The sequence below is a fragment of the Budorcas taxicolor genome, chromosome 10, assembly GCF_023091745.1.
Source record: "Budorcas taxicolor isolate Tak-1 chromosome 10, Takin1.1, whole genome shotgun sequence".
In the NCBI taxonomy this organism is placed as follows: Eukaryota; Metazoa; Chordata; class Mammalia; order Artiodactyla; family Bovidae; genus Budorcas; species Budorcas taxicolor.
In genome coordinates, this window is record NC_068919.1 from 58522107 (window position 1) to 58543706 (window position 21600).

The 21600-nt window shown below is 40.5% G+C and overlaps 1 protein-coding gene across 1 annotated transcript in view; it reads left to right on the forward strand.

Moving 5' to 3' along the window:
• The window catches only part of ATP8B4 (ATPase phospholipid transporting 8B4 (putative)), a 284625-nt gene that overhangs the window by 29191 nt on the left and 233834 nt on the right, over positions 1-21600 (forward strand). Inside the window, exon 4 of the mRNA XM_052647369.1 lies at positions 16934-16992. Coding sequence (XP_052503329.1) covers positions 16934-16992 — 59 coding nt within the window. The remainder of the gene's footprint in view (positions 1-16933; positions 16993-21600) is intronic.

Sequence of the window (21600 nt, forward strand, 5' to 3'; positions counted from 1 at the left end):
ATGAAATTAAAAGACACTTCCTCCTTGGAAGAAAAGTTATGACCAACCTAGATAGCATATTCAAAAGCAGACATTGCTTTGCCAACAAAGGTCCATCTAGTCAAGGCTATGGTTTTTCCAGTGGTCATGTATGGATGTGAGAGTTGGACTGTGAAGAAAGCTGAATGCCGAATAATTGATGCTTTTGAACTGTGGTGTTGGAGAAGACTCTTGAGAGTCCCTTGGCCTGCAAGGAGATCCAACCAGTCCATTCTAAAGGAGATCAGTCCTGGGTGTTCTTTGGAAGGAATGATGCTAAAGCTGAAATTCCAATACTTTGGCCACCTCATGCAAAGAGTTGACTCATTGGAAAAGACTGTGATGCTGGGAGGGATTGGGGGCAGGAGAAGGGGACAACAGAGGATGAGATGGTTGGATGGCATCACCGACTCAGTGGACGTGAGTATAAGTGAACTCCAGGAGTTGGTGATGGACAGGGAGGCCTGGAGTGCTGCTATTCATGGGGTCACAAAGAGTCGGTCATGACTGAGCAACTGAAGTGAACTGAGAGTAACTTTGCAACTTCATGACTCCATAATGTCATGTAAAGATTTAGAACTGTTAACCTTGGGAAAACTTCTGTCAAGTTTCCTTCATATTTGAGCTGTTACAGATGTGCTTAACTATTTATGATACTATTGCAAATGGGTTTGTGCTCTGTCAGCCCTGGGATCATAATAAATTTTATACATTCAATCCTCATGTAAAGAGAAAAATATATGATAGGCTTATTACATATCAAGGATACTCAAGCATTTGATTCTCCTAATACTATAATGCGAGATGAATTTTGTTTTGACTAGTAGTTAATGAAAAGTAAACCTTCCATGTACAATTTTACATGTGTGATGATGGGAGGAATCCTTCACAGATTAACTTCTGGCTCAGTGTTGCAAACTCCTGTTTCTTCCATGATTCACATACTTCTGCTTCCAGGTGCTACCAGACACAGTCATATTGCCATATGACCTTGGGCTATGCACTTTCATCTTGCCATGCTAGGTAATTCCCCATGGAGACAGAACTATTCCTACTTTGGGGGTGACCGCCAGTAACTTTATATGGAAGTGACAGTGAATCACATAAATACATTCTGCTAAACACAAACCCAGTGTATTTTTAACTTGACAGTCTTTTATCCCAGCATTGTCTAGTACAAGGCAAAATGTGATGGGAGGGAATAGAGTGGAGACAATGATCTTAGCCCTTGTGGCTAAAATATTTTAATCTTGCACATCAAAAAAAAAAGACAGAGTGAAACAGATTTCTAGTGTTACTCCCAGGGTCTTGGGATGAAATGTGCAAGTGAGGTAAGCTGAAGCTTAAGCTTCATTAGAAGAAATGGCTTCTCTCCTGAGCAAAATTGGACATTTTGTGTGGAGGACAGAGATGAGTCTTGTGGTAGGCAGATTCATGCCCCGCTCATGCAAAGATAAAAGTGTCCATGTCCTAATCCTTGGAACTTGTGAACCTGTGACCTTACATGGTAGAAGACACTTTGCAGATGTGATGGAGTTAAGGATCTTAAGATGGGACAGTTATTCTAGATTATAAAAGTGGGCTTGTTGTAATGAAAAGGGTTTCTTATAAGAGGGATGCAGAAGCTAGAGGAGGTGCTGTAGTAATGAAAGCAGGAGTCAGAGTGATGGCATACATGACCAAGGAATTAGGGCAGCCCTAGAGGCTAGAAAAGGCAAAGCACAGACCCAGTCTTGATGAACAGCTCAGTTTCATCCCTGTGAGATCCATTTTCACTCTTTTGACTTCCATAATAATAAGACAATACGTTAGTACTGTTTTAAACAACTACATTTGTGGTGATTTCCTAGAGCAGCAATCGGAAACTACTGCAATTCTGGAACTGTCACTCTGTTCTGTTGAAAATAGATGAAAGTGTAGGAGTGAGGAGACCCAAGGGGAGGCTATTACCACAGCCAGGAGGAGAGGTGAGGTGGCTTGGACCAGAGTGTGGGCAGAAGAGGGGCGGAGATGTGGGCAGACTTCTTTTCTGCTCAAAGTTCTGGCTCTCTTTCATCTCCTTTAAAATGTGTTTTATTTGGCTGCTTCATGAATAGGTAAAGAAATCAAGGCTTCTATGTTTTTCTTTTCATCTTTTCAATTGGTCCAATATTCTGCTAGAAGGTACAGCTGAGGAGGAACTGTAGATGTCCTCTTGCAAAACCCATATTTCACCACATTTTGGGTGGCAGACCACCTCCACCAAATGCCTAATCTTTTTAGTAAATGACTATGACTCAGCTTGGATTGGGTCCAGCCTACCACACTCCACAGTTTGTATTCGCCTAAGTTCCCTTCAGAGCTTCCCAGGACAGGTGGGAATGACTTTGACCACCCCCACCTGGACTTGACTTTCCTTTACTCTGCTTTCCGTGGCCCTCTAGGCCTCCCTTCCACTTCATTGCTGTGCACATTTACATGACCTTTGAACATGATGGCTGGCTTACTTATTTTTCCTTCTCTGTCTAGAATAGAGCCTTTACTCAATATTTACTGAAGTTCAGTAAATATTCCTGCAATAAATCACTTAGTCTTGGCTCCAGCAGATTTTATTTGCCAAATGGTTTCAGAAATTAAGGCTCAGAAACCAGTATGTACTAAAGAAACTTAATTTATAGCCCTACACATCTCAAAATGACAAACACAAGCTCTGAGAAACACAGCTTCCTGTGTAAGCCCTGGGGTGTGAAGCAGATAAGAGCCCTCCTCGAGTTTCCTTCTCACATCTCTGTCTTTCCCACATGGGGTTCTTTCCTCTCACTTTGTGACAGGTGGCTTGATTTCCCTTGAATAGCTGGACTGTGCCTCACAAAGGGAAATTAAATGTCCTTCAGCTTTTTCCAGGCTCTTGTGATCCTTGGGGTAGATTCTGATTTTTTTTTTTTTTTCATTTTGAATGGATAGGCTGTGGGAAAATATAGCTATTTTTTATCTGTATAGGAAATATTCTGATCCTGGCATAGTTCATAGCAATATAGTTTTTGCTGTAGATAATCAAATTGTAAGAGAATGTAGATAAAAATCCAGTTTTCTAGTATTGTATCCATAAGAAAAAGGTTGGTAAGAAAACAAGTTTTGGACAGGGGTTTGGGAAAGCCTCCAGTGAGAGGTCAGTCAGGTTCTCTGGCGGAGGGCGGAGGTACTCCACTGTGAAGCAGAGAGAAGCCTGGAAGCAATGAAATGTAAGGAGTCACAGGGCCCCAGGTTTGATTGAGAGGGAGTCTGTGTTTTGAAGTACATCCTGAGTATCACTTTGAAAAAAATCTTTTGGCTGTGCCCCAGGGCATGTGGGATCTTAGTTCCCCAACCAGGGGTTGAACCCACACCCCTGCATTGGCAACAGGAAGCCTTAATCACTGAACCGCCAGGGAAGTCCCCTGGAGCATCACTTTTGTTGAGAGAGGTCTCATCTTCCTGTCTTTGACCTCTGGACATAGGCGTGGGTACATTAATGTGCAGTTCTCTAATCATTTCTGCATGGTACCACCCACCATCTCCTTAGAATCTCTTCTGAGCTCCTTTTACAGTCAGTGTTTGAAATCAGATTCTATTACATAATTGTGCTAGGCCTTAATTTTTCTTACTTGTAAAGTGGTGTTAATAATAGCGAGTACCTAGTAGGATTGTTCTGAGGATTAATTCATGTGAAATGCTTCATACAGCATCTGACTTTTAAGGAGTGCTCAGTACACAGTAGCTGTTATTCTTTTCACTGTATTACAGTGAAGTCTTAAATCTCCAGTTGTGAATCTATACTTACAGAAGAAAGCCACATGGTGAGGCTCATGGGAAGATTCTATCGATTTAACTTGTAATGTGTATAGTATAATTCATGTATGCTCGAAGAGAAATGAATTAGTAAAATATTTTTATATTTCTTCATTAAGCTGTAGGAAGTCATGAGAGGAACAAAACTCTCAATAAATCAAGTTTTCCAAATATCTGGACCTGATAAGCAAATTGGCTCAACCCAGAGGAAAACAATCCCAGGGCCCTTTAGTGTTTGTTGACTCCCCTAACTTTGTTTCCAAGCTCTTTTGTGAGCATGAGAATTTTAAAAAATCATGGAAGGGTTTTTTTTTTTTTTGCCTCAATTCTCCTGTTAGTTTGCTTTTTAAATGTCAACAAATCCTCGCAGATGCAGGTCACCACTGAGTTTCAGTAGAAAACCCTGATTTGGGATACACATTTTTCAATTGTATCGGAATGTGCTCTTGGAGTCAAATCAGGAAATCTTGAAGGCTGGGGAACTCTTTTTTTTTTGTCTCTAAAACCTTGCCCTGTTCATTGTTCTTTCCTCATGTCTTTAATGAATTACTTTGGCTCCCAACCACACAGGCCAGATTGTGAAGAATGAAAGAACATTAAGAAGGGAAAAAGCTTAAGTTATTAATTTGGCTTGAGGGAAATTTTGCCCAACCCAAAATCCTACAACCCTCAAACCTCAAGTGACACTCCATGTTTGGAGATATTCTTCAACTTCTGGACTGGGACCAGCCTTCTTGAGGAAATATTAGTCTGTGCTATCAGGATTTTATAGGGACACCCCCAAATTCTCCATGATGCTTCCTCATTTCATGGTTTGGGGGAGCTAAAGCCAACTGCCTAGACAGTGTCCTCTAAGCTACATTTGGTGAAGGACAAAATGCTCTGGAGTTAAATGAAGAAAGAGAGTGTGCTTGTTAATTATGGGCTCATAGTTGCTGTGATCACTCATGGGCCCAATGGAAACCTCCTAAATCTTCCCCTTACTCTTAGTCTTGTTAACAGAATTGCTACATTTACTAACTAATTTTAAACACTAAGGTCACATTGACATTGTTTGGAGACAAAGAATCAATGCGTATTTGCCAATTTCTACTGAAAATATTCAGAAAATTACTTTAGACCCTCTTTAGTTATAGTAGTAATAGTGACATTGACTATATGAACCTAGATGATTTCCTCTTTTTCACCTGTTATTTTTTTCATTAAAAAAAGGCATTTTTGAGTATTTTTCTGTTTATAAAGTGCTTTGCAAACATTTTCTCACTTAATGATGGCCCCATAATGTGGCATTTTATTACTGAGGATGCATGGGTAAGGAGAGTTTCCTGAGTAAAAGTGCTCACACAGATGATCTGGTGGAAGGAGATCTCAAGTATCTTGCTTCACTATCTTGGCTTCTTCTTCTGAGGGCTCCTTCATCAGACTCACTTAATAATTATTTATTTGGCTGCACTGGGTCTTAGTTGTGGCACTCAGGAGCTTAGTTGTGGCATGCAGGATCTTTACTTAGTTGTGGCATGTGGGGTCCAGTTCTCCAAGTAGGAATTGAACCTGGGCCCCATGCATTGAAAGCGTGGAGTCTTAGCCACTGGACCATGAAGGAAGTCCCCATTATCAATCTCATTTTTATGGGTCTAAAACCTCTTGCTAACATGAGAACAGCATTGTGCTTACAATTAAAAATTTCCAGCAGAGCAGTCTTAGGTCCCTCCCATCTTTTAAACTTAGGTCATAGTGATCCTCTAACACTTCGGGTTTTTTCTAGATGCATTTCCTCCTTCTGTAAGGAAAGGCAAGCGTACATAATACATAAATGGATATGGTTTTATTGTCTGAAACCAAGTCAAACAAACTGTCAGCCCTATAAGAAAATTATTTCAGGGGGTGAGGGGGTTCCTCCAGGTCATATTCTGAAATTCAGGTTACTCTTTTTAATAAATGTTCCCTAACATTTAACTGATTTATAATCATTTCATAAAATAGATAGGGTAGCCTCATTTAGTTATCTTCTCTGTGTAACTGGAAGCACATGGCTCAAAGACAAGCATTCCATGAGTGCTTCATTGATATTTTGTTTGATTGAGGCAGACAAATTATTTCGGCCTTGCTGAGATTTGAGGAGTGAAGTCTATTTCCAGCACCCTGTAGGAAAAAGGACTTTGAAAGTTTAATGACTTCTTTTGCCTCTCTTCTGGAGCAGATTAAAAACAATGTCTAAGATAATTTTGCTTCTGCTAATGGCTATTGTCTTGCCCACTGAAATGGTGAAGGATGGCTTCCTGTCCAAGCACATGTCTTTGGTGGGCTCCTCAGCTGTCACAAAAGAATGTTAACACTGTTACCAGCTTGCTCTTCTGCCTTATACATCTATATTCAGCTAGCAACACAGAGTAGCAGCTTTCCAGGTATTTCCTAGGAAGTTCAATCTCAACCTTATAGTCATTTAGTGTTTAGCACAAGTGCAGTTGAGAGGAATAATTTTTTAAATCTATAAAAATGTTTTATTATAGAATAGTAATATATTTGTCTTTATACAAATGCAGTAATAAAAGGAAAATTTAAGTTCTTTTTATGGCGAAAGGGGCCAACCACAATCATCATACAGCCTTGCATGTTTTTTTCTTTCTCCATGGTTGTCTGCTTGGCCATATGTAAGTATAGCTAGTATCTACAGGGGAGTTAACGTCCCCTGGGGCAACAAGGGGGTGCTTAGGGTCAGGTAAACACTTTTGAGAGGCATTTTTATAATTTTCCTTGAAGAGTCAAGTCTCTGTTGCCCCTCTCACATCTTCTGATACTTTGTAAAGCATGTTTATATACATTTTTCTTCATTTCTTTCTTGAAGTCAGTTTCTTACTTTAGGTTTAAGGAACAGAAGTGACAACTCTTGACTTGTACTTCACCAGAGAGGAATAATAATTTAGATGATAGCTCAAAGGACATGAAGTTCATTTGCTCATTTAAATATCCTAAAATACATTTTTGAACTTCATCACTTCAGCAGAGAACTGATGTTGGGCCTTAGAAACTACAGAATGTTGGGCCCACAGAAACTCTTGTTGGGACCTTGGGATTATATTTGAGATATCCCTAGGCTTATTATAAAACACAGTTCTAAAAATCTCACATTATGTTCTTTTAAAAAACCAATTTATTTCTGTTTGATTGTTCTGGGTCTTTGTTGTTGCCGGGCTTTTCTCTAGCTGCTGCTGGTGGGGGCTACTCTAGTTGTGGTGTGTGGGCTTCTTGCAGCGGCTTCTTTTGCTGTGGAGCATGGGCTCTAGGGCATGCAGACTTCAGTAGCTGTGGTTCCCAGGTCCTAGGGTGCAGGTTCAATAGTTGTGGTGCCTAGACTTAGCTGCTCCACCTCATGTGGGGCTTCCTGAATCAAGGGTCAAATCCGTGTTTCCTGCAATGGCAGGTGGGTTCTTTACCACTGAGCCACCAGGAAAGTCCTCACTTTATGTTCTTTATATCAAACAATGACTACTTTATGGGGAGTTCTTAGAGAAATTATTGTTTTAGCAAAGAGCTAATACATAATTGTACTTTCCCAAAGAAATTGGTTTATTTTACCTTTTAAGGTCTTCCCTGTAGCTCAAATGGTAAGAATCTTGCCTGCAATGCAGGAGACCTGGGTTTGATCTGTAGGTCGGGAAGATCCTCTGGAAAAGGGAGTGGCAGTCCAGTCCAGTATTGTTGCCTGTAGAATCCCATGGACAGGAGGTCTGCAGTTCATGCGACCACAAAGAGTTGGACACGACTGAGCGACTAACACTACTATTACTAGACATGCCTCCCTTTTTTCTGTAGAATTGGTGGTCTACCTGGAACAGATATGTAGGTCATCATGTCAGGCATTTTTATTTTCATTATGGACTCTAGCTGATCATCATCCTTTTATTGTTTCCTCCACTCAACTTTACTTTCAATACTTAAACTGTTATTCTTCTTCTTGTACATTCTTGAGTAGTTATTTTGGAGACACCTTGTCTGTAAATGCTCTTGCATGTTTAAAGATGTTTTTATTGCCCCTTCATGATCGATTATTTTACTGGGTATAGAATTTTAAGTTCAAAATATTTTCCTTAAAACTGGAAGGCATCACTCCTGTGTTTTCTATCATCCTTGTGGCTGATGAGAAATTTCATGTTGGTCTAATTCTTGTAACTCTGGGGCTAACCTTTTTTTTCCTTGTGGAGGAAGACTTCTTTCTGGAGGAAAACTTCTTTCCTTCTGGAAGTTTTAAATGTTTTTCTCTTTATTTTTAGAATTCAAAATTTTATGAATGTTTATGTATGTTTTTCATTTTCATTCATCCTGATTGGCACTTGATGGCCCTTTTGCTTTGAAGAGTTGTCTTATTCTTGTGTAGAGAAATTTTCTTCTATTTATTTCCTTCCATCCATTGTTTATATTTTTTTCTCCCAAGTGTTTTTTTTTCACATTTCATTTTTGTCATTTTCATACATATTTTAAGAGATTTCTTCAGTCTTAGTTTTCATTCTGTCTTTCCTATTATACAGTTTGTGCATTAAATATTTTTAATTTCCAGGAGCTTTCTCTTGTCCTGTATTTTCTTTGTTCCTATTAGCTTGCTCTTGTTTTATGGGTGCCATGTCTTCTTGAATATCTTCAAGGTACTAATTAGAATTAAAAACAAAAACAACCCTCTTCCCCCACCTGTTTTCAGCATTATCTCTTCCCCTTGGAGTCTTCTATTTTGTGTTCTTGGTTTTTCTCAGATGTCTTATGTGACTTATGGTTGCTGGTTTGTGTTTACAAATGAAGGACTAGATGGATTAGTGTGGTTTCAAAGTCGTTTTCCTGTCAGGCCTCTCCTTTAAATAGGAGGTCCAGTGATAGAGTCAGCTCACAGAGTTTTCCCATGTGTCTTAGTCTGTTCTGTTTGCTATAACAGAATACACGGACTGGTTGGCTTGTAAACAACATAAATTTATTTCTCACAGTTCTTGATGCTGGGAAGTCTACGATCAAGGTATTGGCAGATTTGGGGCTGATGAGAGCATGCTTGCTAGTTCATATATAGTTGTCTTCTTGCTGTGTCTTCACATAATGGAAGGGGCAAAGGAACTCTCTAGGGCCTTTTTTTTTTTTTTTTTAAAAACCTTTTATTGGGGCGTAGTTGATTTACAATGCTATGTTAGTTTCAGGTGTACAGCACAGTGAATCAGCTATATATATATATATATACGCACATACATACATATATCCACTCTTTTCTTTTTGGATTCTTTCCCATATAGGCTGTTACAGAGTGTGGAATAGAGTTCCCTGTGCTGTACAGTAGGTTATTAGTTATCTATTATATATATATGTATATATACCTTCCCTGGTAGCTCAGACAGTAAAGCGTCTGCCTACAATGTGGGAGACCCAGGTTCGATCCCTGGGTCTGGAAGATCCCCTGGAGAAGGAAATGGCAACCCAATCCAGTACTCTTGCCTAGAAAATCTCATGGACTGAGGAGTCTCATAGGCTACAATCCATGGGGTTGCAAACAGTCGGACACGACTGAGCGACTTCACTTCATATATATATATGGAGAAGGCAATGGCAACCCACTCCAGTACTCTTGCCTGGAAAATCCCATGGACAGAGGAGCCTGGTAGGCTGCAGTCCATGGGGTCACGAAGAGTTGGACACTTACTGAGCAGCTTTACTTTCACTTTTCACTTTCATGCATTGGAGAAGGAAATGGCAATCCACTCCAGTTTTCTCACCTGGAGAATCCCAGGAACAGCGGAGCCTTGTGGGCTGCCGTCTGTGTGGTCGCACAGTCTGACACGACTGAAGCGACTTAGCAGCAGCAGCAGCATATATATATATATTAGTGTGTAAATGTCAATCCCAAACTCATAATTTATTCCTCCCTCCTTTACCTCTTGGTGACCATAGTTGGTTTTCTACATCTGTGACTGTACTTCTGTTTTGTAGATAAGTTCATTTGTACCTTTTTCTTTAGATTCCACATATAAACAATCTATGATATTTGTCTTTCTGTGCCTAACTTCATTCAGTATGACAATCTCTAGGTTCATCCATGTTGCTGCAAATGACGTTATTTTGTTTGTTTTTATGACTGAGTTATATTCCGTTGTATATATGTACCACATCTTCCTTATTCCTACTGATAAAGATTTAGGTTACTTCCATGTCCTGACTATTGTAAATAGTGCTGCAAGGAACAATGGGGTGCATGTATCTCTTTGAATTATAGTTTTCTCCAGGTATATGACTAGGAGTAGAATTGCTGGATCATGTGGTAGACGAATTTTTGTTTTTAAGGGACATCCATACTGTTCTTCATAGTGGCTGCATCAATTTACATTCTTACTAACAGTGTAGGAGGATTCAGTGGGGCCTCTTTTATAAAGGCACTAATCCCATTTGTGGGGGCTCCACCCTCATGACCTAATTACCTTCCAAAGGCTTTCAAATATTATCATATCAGGGATTAAGTCTCAACATTTGAATTTGGGAGGAGCAGAGATAATCATTCTATAGTGTTGTGGTATAGTCAGGCAATCTGGCAAACCCCACAATTACCCCAGGAAGGCAGGTATTACTAGGGCTTAAGTCAGCTGTAGGTGATGTGGGGGTTTGCAGCTGCTTCTCTCTTAGGCCTGAACACCCACTCTTGGTTTCCTCCCTCAGCATGTTGCCTGCTCTCTTCAATGGGTGAGGGAAGGGTGTGTAAGAGGGCCCAACTGGCTCAATTACAATTTAATTATTTTGGTAATGCTCCAAAGCTAAGGGTATCAGATAACTTATGTTCCAAACTGGGATGCTTAAAAATTATTTATTATTTATTTGGCTGCATCAGGTCTTAGTTACAGCATGTGGGGTCTTCATTGTGGCATGTGGGATCTTTCCTTGAGGCGAGTGGGCTTCTCTCTGGTTGTGGCACATGGACTTAGTTGCACTGTGGCGTATAAGAAAAGTTATGACCAACCTAGATAGTATATTCAAAAGCAGAGACGTTACTTTGCTGATTAAGGTCCGTCTAGTCAAGGCTATGGTATTTCCTGTGGTCATGTATGGAGGTGAGAGTTGGATTGTGAAGAAGGCTGAGCGCCGAAGAATTGATGCATTTGAACTGTGGTGTTGGAGAAGACTCTTGAGGGTCCCTTGGACTGCAAGGAGATCCAACCAGTCCATTCTGAAGGAGATCAACCCTGGGATTTCTTTGGAAGGAATGATGCTAAAGCTGAAGCTCCAGTACTTTGGCCACCTCATGTGAAGAGTTGACTCGTTGGAAAAGACTGTGATGCTGGGAGAGATTGGGGGCAGGAGGAGAAGGGGACGACCCAGGATGAGATGGCTGGATGGCATCACGGACTCAACGGGCGTGAGTCTGAGTGAGCTCCGGGAGATGGTGATGGACAGGGAGGCCTGGCGTGCTGCGATTCATGGGGTCGCAAAGAGTTGGACACGACTGAGCGACTGAACTGAACTGAACTGATCAGGGGTCAGTCCTATGTCCCCTGCATTGGAAGGCAGATTCTTAACTACTGGACCACTAGGTAAATATTCCCAAACTGGGACACTTCTTAGAGTAAAAGGCCACGCTATTTATCATTTTGCCAAGCTAATAGGCATAACTACAGCACACTCTCAATCTTTGTATTTATTGGCTGAATTTGGAACTTGTCTGGAGCACCACTGTGAAAAACCAGTCTTCTAATTCTTTTGGCTAGCGTTGTTCCTATCTTTTTCTTTTTTTGGACAACTTGATTTCATCTGATTTCTATTTTATTTTCTAGACTGTCTTTAAAATATATGAGCCTCTGCTAACTCACATTCTTATTTTCTAACACTGTTATGTTTTTATTCTTTAGAAAAATATATTCTGTCATTTCAGTGGGACCTGAAAGGAAAGGGAAGTAGAAGGACATGATATCTTGAACTGTGAGCTCTTTCATTTCACTGTGAACATATGCTAGCTTACTGTATTTTATAATCCATGTGTATCACTTTGTGTCTGGTTCCAAAAAGAAGCATTTAGTGACACCAGTTGTTCAGGAATGAGCTTACCTTGGTAAATGATAAATCCCCTGGTGAGCACTTTCCTTTTATTACTCTTCCATCTCGAAGGATGCCTATGAAGTGGCAGGTGTTAAGTCATTGAACCTCTGAGCAGTTCCCAGTGGGCATTGTTTATGGGGAATTCGGTCTCGGCTTCCTCTTCTTGGCAGGATGTGACTTATTGCCAACAGGGGTTTATATCCCCTCACATACTGTTGTAGTACATGGAAGAATGTCAATTCCTACAAAGATAATTCAGGCCTAGCATAAAAAGGCAAAAGGCAGAAAACTGGGAATTTAGATCCAAAGCCAGAATTTTGCAGGACTTAAGGAATGGATAAAAATCTGCCAGAATTTTTTTCATGAAGACTCAGTTCAGAAAGAAAATGCTTACTGAAAGTATAGAAGTAAAGATGAAGACTTAATAAGATGAATTTAAAAGTAAATAGGGACTTCCCAAGTGGCACAATGGTCAAGAATTTGTCTGTCAATTCCGGATACTCTAGAGATGCACGTTTGATCCCTGGGTTGGGAAGACCCCCTGGAGAAGGAAGTGGCAACCCATTCCACTATTTTTGCCTGGAAAACTCCATGGACAGAGGAACCTGGAAGGCTACAGTCCAGGGGTGTCACAAAGAGTTGGACGTGACTGATCTACTAAGCGAGCACACAGATATAAATAGGAGAGGACCTCCTGGCTCTAACAGAGTCTCAAGGGGCAAGAGCAGTGTGAACACTAGGGAGAGGATCCAGAATTTCCCAGCACAGAAATTACTCCTTTGGCCACTTTGGGAAATGGCTGTTTTCAGTCCTTGGGGAGGGTAGTTTCATGGAGACACTGGATAGGAGTCAAGATTCTGATATTTAGAGTAAGCAAAACTAGAAACAGAACTATAGAATTCTGTGCTTGGATGTGCTTCATATAAATGTGTAATTTAAAAATGATCATCAACTGAATGTATATGATCTAAACTAAAGCCAATTAATATGAGCACATTTGATTTTTTAATGTTTTATTTTATATTGCTGTATAGCTAATTAACAATGTTGTGAAAGTTTCAAGTGGACAGCCGCACATATACATGTATCCATTCTCCCCCAAATCCCCCTCCTATCCAGGCTGCCATATAACACTGAGCAGAGTAGCACATCTGATTTTTAACTTACAGCTAATCTGGAAATTACATACAGGATGCCGGTGGGCCAGTAACATTGGTTATTTTCCTGTCAGCAGTTTTACTATGCCTGGGTCGATGTGGGGATGAATAAAAACATCATCTAGCTTTTTAAGTTTTTAAGTCTTCTTAGCCTCCAAAACTTCATTTTGGGCTTTGATATTTTTGCTCTTTGTTGGAGAATCAGCAAAAAAGAGAGGATGATGCTTTTACAGTCAGAGTTTGGAAACTTTCTTTCAGAGGGCGGTTGTTTGAGAGGTTGCTTCCTGGTGGGTTCTCAATTTCAGAGTTATACACAGGGAACTGACTTTTTTCAGTGGTAAAGAAGGAAGTCATGTAGGTGGCTATCAAACAGATAAATAAACACTCTACAAATGCTAGGAGTCCAATCATAGCAGTCCTCAGAGGTGAACTTCATACCTGAGAGCTGAACTAATATAGGGGCTGTAGAGACATTTAGATTCCTCTTAGACTCTTGGGAAATAGGAATCAGTTCTTATAAATCATGATGCCTGGCATACAGGGTACAGATGGTAAGACATGTTCCTACCTTCCTTCTTTCCCTGTTCATCTCCCTTATCTTTGTCTCCCTTCTTATCTCCTCCTCTTTGTTTCTCTCTTGCTGTTTCCTCATCCCTAATATGTGCCTCTAAGTTACTTCTACTCTCCAGTTACCTTTATCTCTGTGGTTGTGTGTACCTTCTCTAAAGCCAAACTCTTATCACATGCCTATACTTTTTATAATCTGTCACTTATCTAGGTGGAGAACTGTGGGATTAAGGGAATCCCAGGTTGAGATGGTCAAGTCAGTGACTAGGAGACTCCAACACTGACATCTGTTTGTTGCTTGACTGGTCTTTCTTCCATCACTTTCATTGCTCCACCATTATTACCCTTTTGTCAACTCTGAGTCAGTAAACATGGAGTGGGAATTTGCTACTCTTACAACAGAAACATGCTCTGCTGGTGTTTCTGGGGCACTGTCTTGTTTTGCCCTTTCAGTTCAGTTCAGTTCAGTCGCTCAGTCATGACCAACTCTTTGCGACCCCATGGACTGCAGCATGCCAGGCCTCCCTGTCCATCAACAACTCCCGGAGTTTATTCAAACTCATGTCCATTGAGTCAGTGATGCCATCCAACCATCTCATCCTCTGTCATCCCCTTCTCCTCCTGCCTTCAGTCTTTGCCAGAATCAGGGTCTTTTCCAGTGAGTCAGTTCTTCGCATCAGGTGGCCAACGTATTGGAGTTTCAGCTTCAGCATCAGTCCTTCCAATGAATATTCAGGACTGATTTCCTTTAGGATGGACTGGTTGGATCTCCTTGCAGTCCAAGGGACTCTGAAGAGTCTTCTTCAACACCACAATTCAAAAGCATCAATTCTTTGGCACTCAGCTTTCTTTATAGTTCAACTCTTACATCCATACATGACTGCTGGAAAAACCATAGCTTTGACTAGATGGACCTTTGTTGGAAAAGTAATGTCTTTGCTTTCTAATATGCTGTCTGGGTTGGTCATAACTTTTCTTCCCAGGAGCAAGCGTCTTTTAATTTCATGGCTGCAATCACCATCTGCAGTGATTTTGGAGCCTTTCCAAATGAAGTCTCTCACTGTTTCCATTGTTTCCCCATCTATTTGCCATGAAGTGATGAGACCAGATACCATGATCTTAGTTTTTTGAATGTTGAGTTTTAAGCCAACTTTTTCACTTTCTTCTTTCACTTTCATCAAGAGGCTCTTTAGTTCTTCTTCACTTTCTGCCATCAGGGTGGTGTCATCTGCATTTCTGAGGTTACTGATTTTTCTCCCAGCAATCTTGGTTCCAGCTTGTGCTTTATCCAGCCCAGCATTTCTCATGATGTACTCTGCATAGAAGTTAAATAAGCAGGGTGACAATATACAGCCTTGACGTACTCCTTTTCCTATTTGGAACCAATCTGTTGTTCCATGTCCAGTTCTAACTGTTGCTTCCTGACCTGCATACAGATTTCTCAGGAGGCAGGTAAGGTGGTCTGGTATTCCCATCTCTTTCAGAATTTTCCACAGTTTGTTGTGATCCACAGAGTCAAAGGCTTGTTTTGCCCTTTACAAATTTTAATTTCTGCAATATGATAATCTTTGGGTTTATGGTCCTATTATTTTGTTATTTGTACTTACTTTCAGGTGATATAGAGATGTCCCCTGGCATTAGACAGAAAAATTGGGCCCCAGAGAAGGGATAAGCTTCTTTCTGAAGATCCTGGTGAGCTGGAGAGAGGTAGAGAAAGAATGCAAAGATTGTGTCCCTCGGCCTCTATTCCCTGGGAACCTGTGTATAGTCCCCTGAGTGCCAGACCAGAAGCCTGCCCCACAGGCCCAAGGTTTTAGACATGCAAATAGTTCTCTTTCTCAGAAATACTGGGAATGTGTTTTAGTCAGCTGTCTGTGCAGTGCCCTGAGGATGGTAGTCTGCCAAGAATAGTATCTTTGATTTTTACAGTTCCATAGGATCTAGGAACACAAGGCTGTGGCTTTCAGAGCCAAGTGGCCAAGGAGTGTTCCCTGGGTGGCAGCTGTGAAAAACTGGGTCATCAGATGTAGAAACTGGGGCACCAGGTGTGTTTGGACATCCTCTCCAGGGCATCCTAGAACTCTGGGGAGTGGCAGAGGCGGAGTACAAAAATAGCACCTATTGGAAGATAAAAAGGGAAAAGAGAAATAGGAAAACAAAAATACAAGGAGAAAAAGAAAAAGAATAAAGGAAGAAATAAAAGATGGCACCCATCTGCATTAGCAAGGCAGAGGCAGAGCAGGGAGATTGTGCCCACCAACCACCATCTCTGGGGAGTATGCCAGAGGTCCCTGCCTCTAAGACCAATGTTTTAAAATTAGCAAGTGAGTCTTTTTCTGGTGCTTTTCAAAAGGCTGCTTCTGTGCTGCGCCCTGGGGTGGGTGAGTCTGCTTGTAGGCACTTTAAAAAGCTGTGCTTCAGTTTGCCACAGTCCTGCCCTGTTGGTCTTTGAAGCAGATGCTTTGGAGGCTGTCTCTCAGGTACTCATCTGGAAAGCTGGGGTATGAACCCTTCGCTTCTCAGGTTGAAGCTCTGGGTTTTGAGTTCCCTCGTCCTTTGTGTGGGGATGAGATTGTGTCTCAGCCTTTCCTACCTGCTTTGATTGGTTTCCCTCTTGTTTGCCTGATGTGAAGGGCATCATTCAGCTAGTTTTTTAGGTGTTTTCAGAGGAACTTGTTCTGGATATAGCTGTTGATTTGATGTGTCTATGGGGAGGAGATGACTTTAAGATCTTCATAAGTTGCTACCTTGAGCTGGAATTCTGCATTTGCTTTCCGAAGAGATTTAATTTTTTTGGCCATTTCCAGCTAAGGGCCAGTCTCAATGTCCTGAAGGTATCAAGTTCCTCTCACTATACATGGATTGTTTAGAAATTTTACCATTGGCTCCATAACCATAAGGTCAGTGACCTCACTGGCCACCTCAGTATGGTTTTATTTGGCTATGTTACGTCTTACAATTCTATAGCAAAACAAAATTTCCTTTCCAGTGTGGCATTTGACATAGCTTCTTCTTTTTTTAGAAACCACTTGAAGTTAACAGAAAGGGTCTTTATGGAGTGAAAGGGATATATAAACTGGCAACACATACTGTTTTGCTTTATGGCTGGTATTAGAAAGACAATGAAAAACACTTCAGCTTTCCATTTGGGGACTTTTCCGATACACGTTCCAACATTTAGGCTGGAAAAAAACCAATGCCCTTCAAATTTCAAAAGAAAGAATTCTTGCAATCTTGATGACAATCAAAGTAACCTATGTGATGTTAGTTTAATGAGTCGTATGTTTCTTTTGGTTGAAAATTTAATTTCTTACCTGATTTCTCTTTCTCTTTAGAAGTGGAACGGATAGTAAAAGCCAATGACCGTGAATATAATGAGAAGTTCCTGTACAAAGTGAGTAAAACACATATTGCACACACAGCCTGGGATGGGTCTTAAGATAGTAGGATTCATACCTTCTAGAACTTTGACTTCACTTAAAACTTTGTTGGGCCATTTTAATAGCAAGGTGCCATATGTTTCAGATTTTTAAAAATAAATTTAGATTTTAGTAATGTTTATACACTTATATTTTTACACATTAAGAATGATTGGTATTCATATTGGTATGGGAATAAGATGAAGAATCTTCTTAAGAATGATGCTTAGTTTATTCTGGTGCCCATTCGGCACTTGAATAATGTTAAGAATACTATGAAAACAGGCCTCTATGGTAGTACTTTGTGATAGAAGTGGTGAAAGTGGCTGATGGGGGATGAATAACATTTGGGGATTTTCTCTAAGCAACTCAGGCTAAATGTGGAAAAGTATATGTAGGAGAAAGTTTCCCAACCTGAATGATTGTATTTATCAAGTGAGCAGTGAGAATTATTATTTAAAATGTGTGAGCTTTAAGCTTGTTCTGAACTACTTTAAAAAAAGAATTTATTGGGCACACAGGATCTTTGTTGCATCATCTTTAGCAGTGTCCATCCTGGAACTAGCTAGAGGAGAGAGAATTTTGGCCAGTGGATTATTTTTAATATTTGGTTCTTTTTGGGAGGTCTTTTCCATATGTGTAGATGAAAGCATTGGACTGCTCTAGCTCGATACCAACAGAGATAGCTAACCACTTCTCTTTTCTCATGCTGTGCTAATTACGCAAACTTGTGATTATATCTTGATGTTCAGTGTAACTGTCTCTACAGGGAGTCAGCACACTGCCTCTATGACAGATTTCTCGTTAGAATAATATATGGCAACTCTGATTTTATTCATTAATCTTATAAGCTTGGTTAAAGTAAGCCTGCCCATGAAAGAAGGAATCTCTCTCAGAAGGCTGATGAATGTGCTTTCTAGCTTGGAGTGGGAGTGGGAGGATGACTTTCTCCATGGTGATTATTTCCACTCTGTGCAGCCTCATGCCATCTGGTCATTTAGCTCGGCTGGTCATCACTAGACTTGGCCCCATGCCTTTCTATCCATTTTATAGCCAGTTCCTTAACTCTTGAGGATGACCCTTGAAAGCCTTGACTACCAAATCCTAAATAAGAGGAGTAGAAGTCTATATTTTAAGACCTTGGGGGAAAAGTTTAGTAATCTACTACTGGGTAATCAGGCGTTTACATATTTGGCTATATCCTTATTTTTCCAATATGTAAGAAGTATTTTCATTCTGTGAGTAGTGACTGTATAAGGAAAGCCATATTTTTTATGTTATGTGTAAGATGATACTGTCCTTTATAGTTATTTTTACTTAATTTATAAAATATTTCAAACTTAGACATAAGTACAGGAAATAATATATCACCTGTGTGCCCACTACCCAGATTAAACAGGTAGTAACCATTTGCCATGCTTGCTTCATCTTTTAATAATAATATGCCAGTGATAACAGAGGTGTTTTTTTTTTTCTTGGGCTTGCATGATATTGAACAGAAGCACACAGATGTGTGTGTTTTCTGTTGGGCTTCTTACCAGTGACAAGGCAGTAGAACAATATTCTGCAGCTGCAGCAGATGGAATAAGGCAGCTTCATCTCTGAGTTTAAACATACTAAGGAAAAAACAAAGCCCATTAAGGGCTAGGAAAACCAAGAATGACACCAGGAGTTGAGAGCGGGAAGCTGCAGAGCAGAGAGGGGCATGAGTGTCCCGGGTCTAATGACCCCTCCCATGGCTCAAAGGGGATAAGCCAGGCCCTCCTAGAGTGAACAAGGGTCCCTATGAGACCTGGCTGATGGTGTGTTGATTTGGGAACTCCCAACAGGATGTCTGGCCACACATGAGCTGTAGGACTCTTCTCAGCCTCAGTCTAGTCAGATAAAAATTACGGATAATAAGCGTACTGATTTCATAAACTTATATGGATTAAAGCAGAATAGCAAACAGTGACCCTGTGAGCTATTCTTTATAGAGACAGTATTTGAATATATATCTATCTGATTTTTAAGGATTTTTAAGCACTTCAAATGTGGACTATCCTTTTAGGAAAGGTCGAAGCCACGGGCCTTTCGCTCAGTCTTGCGTAGCTTTAAAGGATATTACCTCAAATGGAAATGGGTTTTTAAAAAAACTTACAGATCTCAGGTGCTAGTAAAGTAATGCTTAAAATTGCCCAAGCCAGGCTTCAGAAATACGTGAACCATGAACTTCCAGATGTTCAAGATGGTTTTAGAAAAGTTAGAGGAACCAGAGATCAAATTGCCAACATCCGTTGGATCATTGAAAAAGCAAGAGAGTTCCAGAAAAACATCTATTTCTGCTTTATTGACTATGGCAAAGCCTTGACTGTGTGGATCACAAGAAACTGTGGAAAATCCTGAAAGAGATGGGAATACCAGACCACCTGACCTACCTCTTGAGAAACCTATATGCAGGTCAGGAAGCAACAGTTAGAACTAGACATGGAACAACAGATTGGTTCCATATAGGAAAAGGAGTAGGCCAAGCGTGTATATTGTGACCCTGCTTATTTAACTTATATGCAGAGTACATCATGAGAAATGCTGGGCTGGAGGAAGCACAAGCTGGAATCAAGATTGCTGGGAGAAATATCAATAACCTCAGATATGCAGATGATACTACCCTTATGGCAGAAAGTAAAGAAGAACTAAAGAGCCTCTTGATGAAAGTGAAAGAGGAGAGTAAAAAAGTTGGCTTAAAGCTCAACATTCAGAAAACTAAGATCATGGCATCCGGTCCCATCACTTACAGATGGGGCAAATAGATGGGGAAACAGTGTCAGACTTTATTTTGGGGGGCTCCAAAATCACTGCAGATGGTGATTGCAGCCATGAAGTTAAAAGATGCTTACTCCTTGGAAGGAAAGTTATGACCAACCTAGACAGCATATTAAAAAGAAGAAACATTACTTTGCCAACTAAGGTCCGTCTAGTCAAGGCTATGGTTTTTCCTGTGGTCATGTATGGATGTGAGATTTGGACTGTGAAGAAAGCTGAGCGCCGAAGAATTGATGCTTTTGAACTGTGGTGTTGGAGGACTATTGAGAGTCCCTTGGACTGCAAGGAGGTCCAACCAGTCCATCCTAAAGGAGATCAGTCCTGGGTGTTCATTGGAAGGACTGATGTTGAAGCTGAAACTCCAAAAGTTTGGCCACTTGATGTGAAGAGCTGACTCATTTGAAAAGACTCTGATGCTGGGAAAGATTGAGGGCAGGAGAAGAAGAGGACGACCGAGGATGAGAAGGTTGGATGGCATCACCGACTCGATGGACATGGGTTTGGGTGGACTCTGGAAGTTGGTGAGGGACAGGGAGGCCTGGCGTGCTGCGGTTCTTGGGGTCACAAGGAGTCGGACACAACTGAGCAACTGAACTGAACATATCTCAGAGAGAATGCTCTTAATAATTGATGAAGTAATATTCTTCCCTGAAGGCTGAAAAGGGGATGGGGATAAACTGAAAATTATAAAAAATGTGAAAGGAAAAATGGTGAAGCTTCCTCAAATGTAGTGGAGAGAATGTTTGGGGATAAGATAAACCACAGTTTGAATCCTTTACTCTCTTTCTCATTTACTAACTTGTGATTTCAATTTATTTATTTTTCTGCATATCATTAATTTTACCTGTGAGATGGGGGCATTTTCCTTAGAGGATTATCTACCATAGGGTTAAATGAAATAATTTATATAAATGTTTGATAACAGTAAGACTAGGTAGTATATATTGTATATGTACTATGTACCAGATCCTAGGCTCAACCTTTTTTATGAATTTTTTCTTTAACATGTTTGTGGGCAAGTATGCACAGTCAATTTTAGATTTCATATGAAGTACTGGGTAAAACCTGGTGGGCTGCCGTCCATGGGGTCACGAAGAGTCAGACATGACTGAGTGACTTCACTTTCACTTTTCACTTTCATGCATTGGAGAAGGAAATGGCAACCCACTCCAGTGTTCTTGCCTGGAGAATCCCATGGACAGGGGAGCCTGGTGGGCTGCCATCTATGGGGTTGCACAGAATCGGACACGACTGAAGCGGCTTAGCAGCAGCAGTAGCAAAGTAGGATATCAGTGAAAATGGCTTAGGAAGACACTGAGAAAATTGGCTGAAGTTACTTTTTGCGGCAGATATCATGTCAAAAAGTCAGCAAGTCTGTGATACTAAAGGTGTGGAAGTTGCTGATAAATTATACAGGCAATGCAATATGGAGATACAGATGTGCCTAAAGCAAGAAGACTAACAGTGTGAAAGACTATGATTGTAGAGAACACCCCCCTCCAACCTGCCAGCTACGCCATATGAAGGTGCTAGTACTTAACTACTCTGTGCAATGCATTTGATAAGTTCAGGAAATAGTCCTGATATTCTTAGTATGGATATTGACAGATGTATGGTTAACTGTGATGACAGTAACAAAGTTAGTGTTAATAATGATAATAGCTTACACATATGTAAGTGCTTACAGGGTTCTAAGCATTCTATTATAGTAAACTAATTTCATCACGCAACTCTATGAAGGGAGCACTTTACTCATCTCACTTTTATTTATGAAGACATTG